The sequence below is a fragment of the Onthophagus taurus genome, chromosome 6, assembly GCF_036711975.1.
Source record: "Onthophagus taurus isolate NC chromosome 6, IU_Otau_3.0, whole genome shotgun sequence".
Classification (NCBI taxonomy): Eukaryota; Metazoa; Arthropoda; class Insecta; order Coleoptera; family Scarabaeidae; genus Onthophagus; species Onthophagus taurus.
The window spans coordinates 239,070-251,533 of NC_091971.1; the positions used below are offsets into that span (position 1 = coordinate 239,070).

Genomic DNA, 12,464 nt, shown 5'->3' on the forward strand with positions numbered 1-12,464 from the left:
TGGTATTAATCTATATTAAATAAAATAAATTCTATAATAAAATAATTCGACCTTGCAAAATTATTTCTACACGTGATAAACGTCAAAAGTGACAAATTGGTGACTAACTTCAATTCTGTTTCATTATTTGCGATGTTTATTAAAAGGGTTATTGTACAATTTGCGATTACGATCATTGTTTGAGGTCGTTTTTAAAGCCAGAAAACTTGTTTTGAACCAGCTTTAAACGATCTCGAAGCATATTTTAGGCGTCTACCGCAACGTCACTCTCGAAAACTCAGGTTATTACTTTTATTAATTTTTGTTACTAATTGACAGCAAGCTTATTATTATTATTAGTCATAAATAATTAAATTTAATTTTAATAATAAAAAAACCACAGTTTATCAATCGAGTAAATCGTTTATTAAAAAAATCGTCCTGGAAAAGATAATTTTATTAAATATTTTAGGTTATGTCAAACTGGGTCTTTAATTTTTCGCAAAAATAAACCTTGTAACACAAAATAAATAATATTTTCCAATTCTTTTTAGGTTGTAGTCATAAATTTACATCTGTTTTCATTAAAAAGTTATGTGATTTAATAATTAGGATAAAATGTTAAAAAGTCAGAGCCCCATATTCGTGTTATTCATTGTTTATTTATCGAGCAGAGTGGTGTTTGGAGACATAATCGTTTATGATATCGTAAGTTTTAAAAAAATAATTTCTTAAATTTGTGTATTATTTAAAATTATTTTAGGCCGAACATGTTGCTTATAACGTTCTTAAAGATATGCCATCAACATTTGGAGAATCAATACCTTTCGATGGTAAAATTGATCCTTTTTTATTAAACTTGTCATAATTTTATTGTTTTAAGGTCTGGAAGCGATGTTAACGATAGCAAATCCGGTGGATGCTTGTGAAGCAATTGAGCCACCCCCAACAATACACAATTTTCGTGGAAAATGGGTCGCTTTAATAGCTCGCCACAATTGTACATACGAACGAAAAGTACGAATGGCCCAAAACGCGAAATTTCATGGCGTAATTGTACATAACATAGATTCGGATAATTTGATAGCAATGACGGCCACCAATACAACGGGTATTTATATTCCCTCGGTTTTTATTGGGGCTTACGACGCTAATTATTTAAAAGAATTAAGTAGTAGACGCGAATTTTATATTATTATTACACCAGATGCTCCTTTTAATATCAATACACATTTGTTGTTGCCATTTGCGATTGTTGTTGGAATACTTTTTATCGTAATGGTTATATTTATGGTAAGTTTTGTTGTTTGTGATGTTTCTTTTATTATTTTCTATTCCACTTAGGTGGTAAAATGTATAAAAGATCGTCGAAGAGCACGTCGACATAGATTACCAGCTTCCGCTTTAAATAAAATGGTATTACACAAATTCATTAAAGGTGATCCATATGAGACTTGTGCGATTTGTTTGGATGATTTTATTGAAGGGGAAAAGCTTCGAGTTCTACCCTGCGCTCATGGTAATAAACATTCTATGTTTTTTCATTTTGACAGTCTATTTTATGATACTATCTCCTATATCGCTGACTCCCTATCTAAGCAATGAGTGGCGAGCGTTTCCATCAAAAGCAGACGGAATGATATATGTTTTGTCTTTGTCGTGCCCCCATGTCGCGAAGGCGCTTGCGCGAATCGTAAATTTTAAAGAGTTTGAAGTGTTTCGCGCGTATTTTATGCAGCTTTGAAATGCAATTATTGTAGATAGTTGACTTTAATTATAAATTATCGTAGATGCATCAAATAAATTAGAATATATGTACTTTTGTGTGAAATTGACGTTGAATATTGCTTTAAATATCAACTTTATGTAGGTTGTTCATTAAACATTATATTCTTTACTTTTAACAAATTTTCTTCACTTTCTTAACAAATAATAATTACATTTTAAATTGCTTAGTCCTAAAATATGTTAATAATTATGTTATTATAAACATGAAACCTATAATATACATAACTAAATATTTAGATTTTAGGTTATGTTTATGTCAAACATTTATTTGGTGTTTTACAAGGTCTATAGAACATAAGGTTACCCAATACCCAAGGTTTATAGAACATAAGGTTACCTCATTCCCTATGCCTCTGTAGTATCGATTATTACCCCGCAAATTGACGTCACTGGTTCGATACAGTCAGAATAAAAGATAGATACGTGCCAACGTGCCTATACTGTGGTACAGTCTATATAAAATATTTAAACCTCGCATCGTGTTGTCCTTGTTTATAGATATATCTATAAACAAGGGCGTTGTGTTGTTGGGCAAGGTCTATAGAACATAAGGTTACCCAATACCGATTCTCCTCCTCTGAGAGGCAAGGTGGGTCAGTGACGTAGCTGGTTCTATGAACAACACGATGCGAGGTTTAAATATTTTATATAGACTGTACCACAGTATAGGCACATGTATAGGCTATCTTTTATTCTGACTGTATCGAACCAGTGACGTCAATTTGCGGGGTAATAATCGATACTACAGAGGCATAGGGAATGAGGTAACCTTATGTTCTATAAACCTTGGGTGTTTTATAAACATCAAGGTCATCAGCTGCTATTAATTTTTAATTCACCGTCCAATAAGATAAAAGCGTACTCACCACGTGTTCACGCATGTCTCTTGTGTAGACGGGGGCACGACAGAGACAGATATATATATATCTGCACTCTAGTGTTTACACCCTTTTGCTGCCTTAGTCAGCGATATAGGAGATAGTATACAGGTGTCTCAGCGAGACCGGTCATTAGACGTTTCTGGGATTCTGGCCAAACAAAAAATTTGAGAATGCAGACTTAAGTATTATCAATTACGTTCTCTTCATCTAAAATATTTTCAGATTTCTAGCACTTCCGGTTATACCGGAAATCGCCACCTACTTTATTTTTTTAAATGGAACAGCCTGTATATTTTTACATATTTAGATTTGTCTGTTTTGAAGGTTTATAAATAACTTTCCTTTTTGCAATTTGAACCAGCAATTCTCGAGTTATTCGAATTTTTCTAGAAAAATTTGCTCCAGCGGACATTTGTTCAAAAAGTCATAGAACACTCAATTTTTGAGATATCAATTTAGGATTCAGAACATGTTTAAACAACATGATGGAGTATGTTTTGGTGCCGAGAACGGCTGTCTAGATCGTTTGGTCACTTTACTATGATACGTTAACTTTTCGAAATTTGGAAGCACCATAACTTCATTTTTTTTAAATGGCACCCCCCATATTTTATTACTTAGTCGTCTTCGGCGACTCATTTTACATCTTTTATATTCCATAAGTCCTATGCCTAACATTAATAGTTTGAGAAATAATTAGGGTTTTTTGAAAAATGCTCACATATCATATGGATATTATTAACCTAATGTGCCATGGAAAACAAATGTTTAATGACTTATTGATAAACGTCAAAGTCTAATTTAGGTTGTTTGATGCTTGTGAGTCTAAAACCAGTTAAAATGGATATTAATAACGTAAATAATGTTTATACAAATGAAGAAATCCATAATTTATTTTTTGTGCACGAAAAGTGCGACAAAGTTCTTAGTAGAACTTGCAGAATGTTTAATGAAAATTATCCACATTTATCTCCGATGACAAAAGGTAAATTTAGAGGAATAGAAGCAAATTTTTGCATTTTGGACGAATTAATCACGTGTTAAACTGACCAAAAAATGTAGTAGATAATGCAACGGAAGAGGTGAATACCTTGGCTTATTTCGAGCCCAGTCCCAACACCTCAATTCGAGCTGCCAAAGAAGATCTGGGAATCATACTACGAACTTTGTCGTGCTTTTCATGCAAAAAAAATGAATTAAGAATTTCTTGATTTGTGTAAAATTACTTTCGTTATTGTTATCGATTTTAACTCGTTTCAGTACTAATATTAAGGGACATAACAGATAATTATTAGCTCACATGCATCAAGTGACGTAAAGAAGTGAGTCTTTGATAAGAACTCATTGAGAAGGCTTGTTTTTCATGGCACACTAGGCTAAATATCCATATGATATGTGTGCATTTTTCAAAAAACCCTAATTATCTCCCAAACTATTAATATTAGGTATGGGCCATATGGGATATAAAAGATGTAGAATGAGACACCGAAGACGACTAAAAAATAAAATATGGGGGGTGCCATTTAAAAAAATGAAGTTATGGTACTTCCAAATTTTGAAAAGTTAACGTGTCATAGTAAAGTGATCAAACGTTCTAGACCGCAGTTCTTGGCACCAAAACATACTCCATCATGTTGCTTAAGCATGTTCTCAATCCTAAATTGATATCCCAAAAATTGAGTGTTTTCTGATTTTTTGAACAAATGTCTGCTGGAGCAGATTTTTCTAGAAAAATTCGAATAACTCGAGAACGACCGAATCAAATTGCAAAAAGTAAAGTTATTTATAAACCTTGAAAACAGACAAATCCAAATATGTAAAAATATACAGGGTGTTCCATTTAAAAAAATAAAGTTGGTGGCGACTTCCGGTGTAACCGGAAGTGCTAGAAATATGAAAATATTTTAGATGAAGAGAACGTAATTGATAATACTTAAGTCTGCATTCTCCAATTTTTTGTTTGGCCAGAACCCCAGAAACGTCTAATGACCGGTCTCTCTGAGACACCCTGTATATATGATTTTAACACTATGCCGTCCGGCGACACCACAGTGGTGTCGCTCGAAGAATATTGCTCAACGGCCGGCGTCACCACATTGGTGTCGCCCGCTTACGTATGGATCTACAATCCGTGCAAAAAGTCAAGGCCCCTCAATTTAGAGATCGATATCTTCGCAACCGATCGATGAAAAAAATTGCGACAAAGTTTGTTGTAATCACTGAACATTTCTACGTAACATATGTTAATTTGAAAATTTTCGGATCCGCGATTTTCTTTTTATCGGGAGTTAAATGAAAAAAGTACCCGATTTTAGAGTGTGCCGGCAAACTTTGTCAACTTTGCGATTTTTTTTCTCGAAAACTATTTGACGAAAAAATTTCTAATTTAAACTGGTTGTAAACCGATGTGTTCTTAATGTGGGGCATATTTTATTTTTTCGATATTCCATATACTTTCGCGGAAAATCGCGGTTTAGTAGGATGCAGTTATTTCGAAAACGACCTCGCGGATTTCAAGGCGGTTTTTACCAAAATATGTCAAATAATGTCGGTTGTCGGATTCCGTTATTAGTTTTTTGTAATTCGCGACGGTAATGAAAGCTACAACAGTACTCAAACGGGTGCTGTAATGAGACTCCTTACAGCATCCGATGCTGTAATGAGATTTTAGTAACATTTTATGGAACCAGTTCATGTTGGTGACATTGGGTCATTAATTTTTCTAGTTGTCAATGTGACAATGTTTGTCCATGGATCTTTAAATACGTTCTTAGCATCGAATACAAGGTCCACAATGATGAGGACATTGAACTCTGAGCAATTTCTCTTATTTTGGGAGGTGTACATGAAACATGTTTGTCAGGTGAATACATTTTGTGTTTTGACAGTTTCTAATTGTCAATTCAAATTTCTTTTTTCAAGTGTTACGGTGTTACCAACTGCTACATACCTATTTTCCTACTTTGTCAAAATTTATTTTATTTTTGAGAAAAAAAAGGATAGAAACGCGAATTACAAAAAATAGCATAAAAAACACGTTTCATAAGACTTAAAGCACTCATTCATTAAAAAACTCGTGGCTTCGCCACTCGTTTTTCAACTTGAATTCGTGCATTTCAAACGTGTCTTACGAAACTTGTTTTTTAATATACTATTTCAAAATTAAAGCTCCTTAATTTTTTTAAGAGCGATTTATAGCTTATTTCTGTTTCTCTTTAATTTGTAATTCCATTAAATCGCTCTTAAAAAATTAGGGAGCCCCAATTTTGAAAAACTGATAACGGAATCTGACAACTGACATTATTTTACATATTTTGGTAAAAACCGCCTTGAAATCCGCGAGGTCGTTTTCGAAATAACCGCATCCTACTAAACCGCGATTTTCCGCGAAACTATATGGAATATCAAAAAAATAAAATATGCCCCACATTAAGAACACATCGGTTTACCACGAGTTCAAATTTCAAATTTTTTCGTCAAATAGTTTTCGAGAAAAAAAATCGCATATTTGACAAAGTTGCCGGCACACTCAACTTTGTCGCAATTTTTTTCATCGATCGGTTGCGAAGATATCGATCTCTAAAGTGAGGGGCCTTGACTTTTTGCACGGATAAGTAGTCTGAATTTTCTGCCGGCGCCAAGCGAAGAAATTTTTGCGAAACTTGCGGACGTCAAAGTGTTAAAAGTTATTTTCAACAAATATTTGTTTTAAAACTAAATTTTCTTAATTGAAATATATTTTAGCCTATCATTCAAAATGCATTGATCCATGGCTAACAAATAATCGTAGAGTGTGTCCCATTTGTAAACGAAAAGTGTTCGCACAAAACGAAGAACCATGTTCTTCAGATAGTGACACTGATGATGATACAACTCCGTTAATAAATGCGTCAACGAATCAAAATCAATCGACGACTGGTGGTGGAACGTTTACGGTTACAAATGAAATGGAACGAGCCCGATTATTATTACGAGCACGAATTTTGCAACAGATGGCTGAAGAGCAAAACTTTTTTATGTTTCCTAATTCAACGATTATAAATGGTGACAGTAGTTCAGATTCTTCTGATGCAGTTTCACACGCGTCTAGAACCGATGACGTTTACGTTGATACAAGGTCCCAAAATACCTCAAATGGTAATAATTCAGATCATGATGTAGTTATTTAAGTGAGTTTTAATAAGTAAAAGAATAGGGAAAAGTCTCGTTATATTTTTCTTTTTGTTAATTTTTTTTATGGTGCTAAAAAAATACCAAATAAAGGTTTTATTAAAAAAATAACTTTAAGCAAGAATTAAAAAAAAATAATAATAAAGAAATCTCGTTTTTGTGTTTCTTTTCGTTAGGTTTTAGCAGTTAAAAAAGTATATGGAGAAAATCGAAGATTTTTCTTTCTATTCTAATCCGATTTGATGATTTTATTTTGTAATTATAGTGATAGTTAAGGTAAAAAGGAAACGATTATTGTTGATGACGTTTTTATTTGTGATTTAACTTTTAAGATAGCGCGCTTTAGGAACTATATTGATTAATTAATCGAACAAAAAATGTGTAGTATTTTTACAGTTGACTATATAAATGTAAATAAGTAAATAAAAATGGTTTATGCCAATTCATAATTTAACCTAAATTTAATTAAGAGGAGAAATACATTTAGAACCTGAAAAATACTCAAAAACATTTTTTTTCATAGTATTTCCATTAATTCTTTGGCAATATAGTTATGAACCGAAACACAAGCTTAGAAGGAAAGGAAAATTGACAGATGGTCTAGTAAGAAAATGATGTCATAGTATGGCTGGCTATTCCTGAATCAAGTTTCGTTCCGTAGATGACACCTTTGTGATCTGGCACCATGGAAGAGAACGTCTCCAGAAGTTCCTAAACCACTTGGGGCCGATTGTACAATATACCGATAAATCTACCTGATAACTATCTGGCCGATAAATTTATCGGGAGGATAAAGATATTCGCTGTTGTACAAACGGTTTTTGTCGGTAGGATTGCTATCGACGAAATAAGGGTCGGTTGGTAGTAGTTTTTCCTCATATCCAGTGATTTGTGCCGTAGGTTGGTAACGCTAACGTCTTTCTTTGAAGTTTGAATTATGATTTTGACAATAATAACAATTGTTTAAAAATTTTTCACGACAGACAACTGACATAACTGAATACCTCACCGAATATAAGTTATCCTGCCGATAATCTCACCGACAAAAATATCTGTACATTATAATACAGTACGAACTAACTTATCGGCCAGATATCACTGTCGGGAAGTTCATCGGTTTATTGTACAACCGGTCCTTAAACTCGCAAATCCCATGATCAAATTTACCATGGAAACGAGAGATGTTAAACAGTAACCTTTCCTGGATGTTTTGGTTACTACGAAGACAGAACTTAGCCATACGTCTCTTAAAACGCCTAAACTCATTTGTTTCTAGTTCTAGCACTAGACCTAGAAACGTTTGGGTCACGATATCCCAATAAATACTCTACCAATCTTCCTAAAATTTGTTACAAATCTAAACAGTAATCTTGTTTTCTATTTGAACCTAAAACATAAATTATTAAAAAAAAATTGCTCTTTTTTTTTGAATAATTCATCAAAATTTTCTTAACAATTAGGAACATTTTTTTAAAAACATTGTATTATTTTCAATTATTAATTTTCTGCACATTTTTAGGTCCACATAGAAGATATGAATGTTAGGAACAACTTAAATGTATTTCCAAGTAATTATAACCATTGTAACGAATCCTAGAATGTCCAAAGCGAAGCAACTCGCAACCTTCCCTAAGACGATTACTATTTGCCGACCACTTTGAAAAGTTTGGAAATAGTGAGTACATATTTTTATAGTATAAAGTATGAGTTTATTATTAAACTGAGTTTTGTAGTAAGAGATGGCGCCATACGCCATATAGAAACTTAAAATTAATAAGTAACCGTTCAGATAAAAGATGGCACCATACTTTTCAATAAATTAAAAAATTCCTTTTTATTATCACCTAATTAAGTAAATGATTTAAAAACGTTCTAATATGATTAAATCAATTAACACGGCCGTTTTTAATTGTTTCGGTGTTAATAAAACAGCGTGTTAAGCGGGTTTAATGAAAAGATCCCCTCGGTGGCAATAAGTTTTAATAATGGGTTGCGTCAACACGATCAACCAACCCCTTCTTTGGGAAGTTCGCGTATAATCTCGTTACTAGTACGACGGTTTTGGGGGAGTCCTCGCAAAAGCAGATTCATCGAGTCAACAGGATAATCGCATTTAAAATGTTTACGAATTATTTATTGTCTTGTAAAGTTTGCGGATGCTTAATGATTCTAGAAAATTGATCGAAATAAGTTTTTAATGTTATTGTAAATGATAATAAGGTTCTTTCATGGTTTAAAATCGTTTTTGAGAGAATTTCCAAGAAACGTGTATCATTAAAAGAAAAAAAATTCGGCGCCATTGTGTCTGGTGAAAAAACTGTGGCAGATTGAGATCGGTTCGCCCCCACGCGCGCCCCTTTTGTCCGAACGACGTTGCGTTTCTGGACAAAACAATCCGGTCTCCTTCGAATATCCACCTGTGTGAACCACGGACGAAGAAGAAAAACGACGGTCCGTTTAAAACAATTTATCACCGAGAATGAAATATGGAATGGATGGGATTCATTTCTTTACCTGCGCGAAAAAGAGCAGAAACCGCGACGGCACGGCAGTTCTCGGATCCACAAATGGATCGAGAGGCCCTGTATAACAACAACAACAAGTGGAAATACGCGGCACCTGTCCGTTTGAAGAAAAGAGTAGGAAGGACGTTGTCGGAATTGGTATCATTCGAAGCACTCGGAGGAAGAATTAAAATGGAATCAGCCGGCACAAGCGGTCAATAAAAACGCGGGGGCTCCCCGACAATGGCGGCCTGCTTTTAATGGACCTCGGCCATTGTGGCGGCCCGATACCGACAAATGAGAATCGATATTGAAATTCTTACAATTCGGCCCGCCAAAGGCGAACCGTGTCATTAATTAACAGATTAATGTGAGATTGCGTCTCTCAATAGAAGAGATGAAGAAAAAGTAGTAGGAGAATCTTGTGTATCACTCTTTCTATCTCTTTTTCAATGATTTGAAATGACGATTGTAAATAAAATCATTGTATTATTAACGCTTATGGATAGCTAGTCACACATGCCTATAGCATCAAGTGTAAAGAAAGTGTGTTAAGATTCGCAGTCTACGTGGATTTATATTTATATCAAGGACGGTGAATCTAAGAGGATTGCTACCTACTTCAAATTCGATGTACTAATAGGCTAACTCGGAAACTATAAGAGTTAGAAAAAAGTAGTTTACATGTCATGATCTCGTTTTTCGAGAAACTGCTAATGCCGAAAACCTCAAAGCGCTATCGTCTTTTGTTTTTCCTCTAGAGGCCAAAATTGAAAATGTCGTAAAACAAACAAGTGTAATTATCTTGGTACTTTTTTCTAACTCTTATAGTTTCCGAGATAGCCTATTGAACCACCCTGTACAGCTCGAAGGCCCGTTCGTGACGTCACACATAAACACTGACACTAGACCTAGAACTAGAAACATTCGGGTTGGCTTGGGAAAATTTATCCGAAATATAAGCCCAGCTGTTAGATAATGCGTCCCTGTCAGCGTAACCACCAAAGTCTAAATTGAGGGTTGGTAGATAAAAACAATATTATCATAAAAGTGAGAACTGAAATAGCTATGGACAGAAAGAAACAAGGTGAGATGAACACTGAAACACTTACAGATAAGTGAATCACAGAAGACATTCTAGTTACTTTTCATTAGAGTGTTATTAATCAAAGCCGTGGAAAATTTGCGATGGAATGTGATCCCGGACTGTTTATCTAACCTCCTAGATGTTCTAGAACTCATTAAGTATTCACTAGAATAGCGGTTATGTACAGAAATCATAACTTGACACACGTTACGCTCATTATATCAGAAGACATTAAGATAGTACTAGTGAGATACTAAAACAATTTGAACAAGATTCAGAAAATAGCTTTCTTTTTCATAACATCTTCGACAAGAAAAAATTATTACTATGATTATAAAGCACAATGCAGCAAAAATTTATTATAAAACTTGTTATTTCTAGTCTTATTTCTAATTGATGATCTCGAAACTCCAAAATAACTGTATTTGTCAGAAATGTGAAAAAATTAAACCACGTGTAAACGATTTACTCGAAGGGAGAGCAAATAATCAGTTGTCTCAAGTGCTATTCCAGGACAAACTCCGTTGATTACCAAATAGACCCACGTAAGTACTTACTATAACCGAAACGGTGATTGCGTTTTTGTCCCTTCTCCCTTTTGTGAATAGATCATCAGGACACGTGTCGTCGAATCCGCAAAACCAGGACTTGGTGTAATTCTCAAGAGATGATTATTTTTAAGTTTGTAAGGAATCGAAAGTTATTTGAAAAATTATTTTTTATAAACGACGATCGTTGAAAAAATTATTTAAAATTATTCGAAACTCGGCGCCACCACAAAAGAGGTCCGGAAAGGGACTCAAAAGCGGGAGAGAATAGGCAATAGGCGTCGCAGGTGAATTATGAAAACGAAAAATAAAAAGATATACAAGAAAAAAGAAGAGAAATGTAGGGAGAAGATATGACGGCCGTTTTTATGTTCTTTGTTATAATATTTTCGAAATATATCACCGTGGAGGTTTTTCTGATCTTAGATAACGGCGCCCGAACCGACCAACAACGCATGGATATGGGTCTTTTTGGGGCGGAGAAACTTTTTATTCTTATATACCACTTAACATGTACACGATTTTAACGCCCCAAACAGAAACTCTTTTTGTTATTTAAATTTTATTTTTATATTTTACCTAAAATAATTTAGTTCCAATTCCATTTCAACCAGAAATTTTTTCGAAGCTTCCCCACCGACCCCACAAAATAAATCAATTTAACATCATTACCATTTTATTACGCAAGTCGTTCCTCTTATTTATATTCATTCCCCGTTGAGTGAAAAAAAATTCGAGTCCCCCGCGTTAATAATAACTCTTTAAACGAAGAACGATCTATCACCGACACGCGACACACGAAATAGAAAAGGGGGGGTGCCCGAAATCGTCGACGCGTCGTTCGCAAATCCGCAAATCCCAAAGCTAACAAACACGTCCGGCCCGGAATAATTTAATTAAACCAGGGTCTCTGGTTTTTAATTTTGACCCCGTAAACAGGGGTTGATTATCGGGACGGCTGCGGATTACCAGCCGGGATTACCGTCGTCGGAACGTCGCCTGAGTCACTCTTTACTACCACTATACTACAAAATTAAGAGGACCTTCGTTCCTGATCGATGGACGCGTTTTATCAGATTTCCGGGCGATTAAATTCAATGTAATTGGCTCACAATGGACGTGTGACAGAATAGGATTCTACGTTTTGATCTTTGGTTAGATAAGAGATGCGTATCACATCACCAGGTATATATATATATGGTTCGTTTTCTACCTACTTTAGGGGCGTGACTTTGAAGTGTCCTAATCTGTGTTTGTTATTTCGACTATTTCTTTGTTATTAACCGCCACTGATATTAATCGAATCTAAACAAAATATTTCATAACAACTTATAATGCCATAAAAGATTTTAAACATAAGAAACGGATATAAAAGAACTAGATGTCGATTTTGCCAAAATGAAACATCACGTACAGAAAATGTTATCTAAAACCTTTGTCAAGAAGTCACCATATGAGACTGATCCTTTAATTGATATTCGCAGAGCAATTGGTAATCTCGTTGAGA

General features: G+C 34.4%; 1 protein-coding gene and 1 long non-coding RNA gene across 2 annotated transcripts in view; both read left to right on the top strand.

Annotated features, from left to right (window-relative positions):
- Nucleotides 1-191: 191 nt before the first annotated feature.
- LOC111413930 (godzilla E3 ubiquitin protein ligase) lies at nucleotides 192-6,997 on the top strand. Its single transcript, XM_023045074.2, has 6 exons — nucleotides 192-281; nucleotides 534-687; nucleotides 743-812; nucleotides 863-1,272; nucleotides 1,324-1,498; nucleotides 6,393-6,997. Exons 2-6 carry the CDS (start codon nucleotides 598-600, stop codon nucleotides 6,815-6,817), a joined length of 1,170 nt encoding a protein of 389 aa, XP_022900842.1. The 5' UTR covers nucleotides 192-281; nucleotides 534-597; the 3' UTR covers nucleotides 6,818-6,997.
- A 1,263-nt stretch (nucleotides 6,998-8,260) lies between these two features.
- Nucleotides 8,261-12,464, top strand: part of LOC139430059 (uncharacterized) — a 67,771-nt gene continuing 63,567 nt past the window's right edge. Inside the window, exon 1 of the long non-coding RNA XR_011640629.1 lies at nucleotides 8,261-8,493. This is a non-coding gene — a long non-coding RNA (uncharacterized lncRNA). The remainder of the gene's footprint in view (nucleotides 8,494-12,464) is intronic.

Excerpts from the sequence above, each read along its gene's own strand:
- LOC111413930 (XM_023045074.2), top strand. The coding sequence starts at position 598 with ATGTTAAAAAGTCAGAGCCCCATATTCGTGTTATTCATTGTTTATTTA. Across the intron at positions 688-742 it reads ACATAATCGTTTATGATATC|GCCGAACATGTTGCTTATAA; the intron begins GTAAGTTTTAAA and ends AAATTATTTTAG. Across the intron at positions 813-862 it reads AGAATCAATACCTTTCGATG|GTCTGGAAGCGATGTTAACG; the intron begins GTAAAATTGATC and ends TATTGTTTTAAG.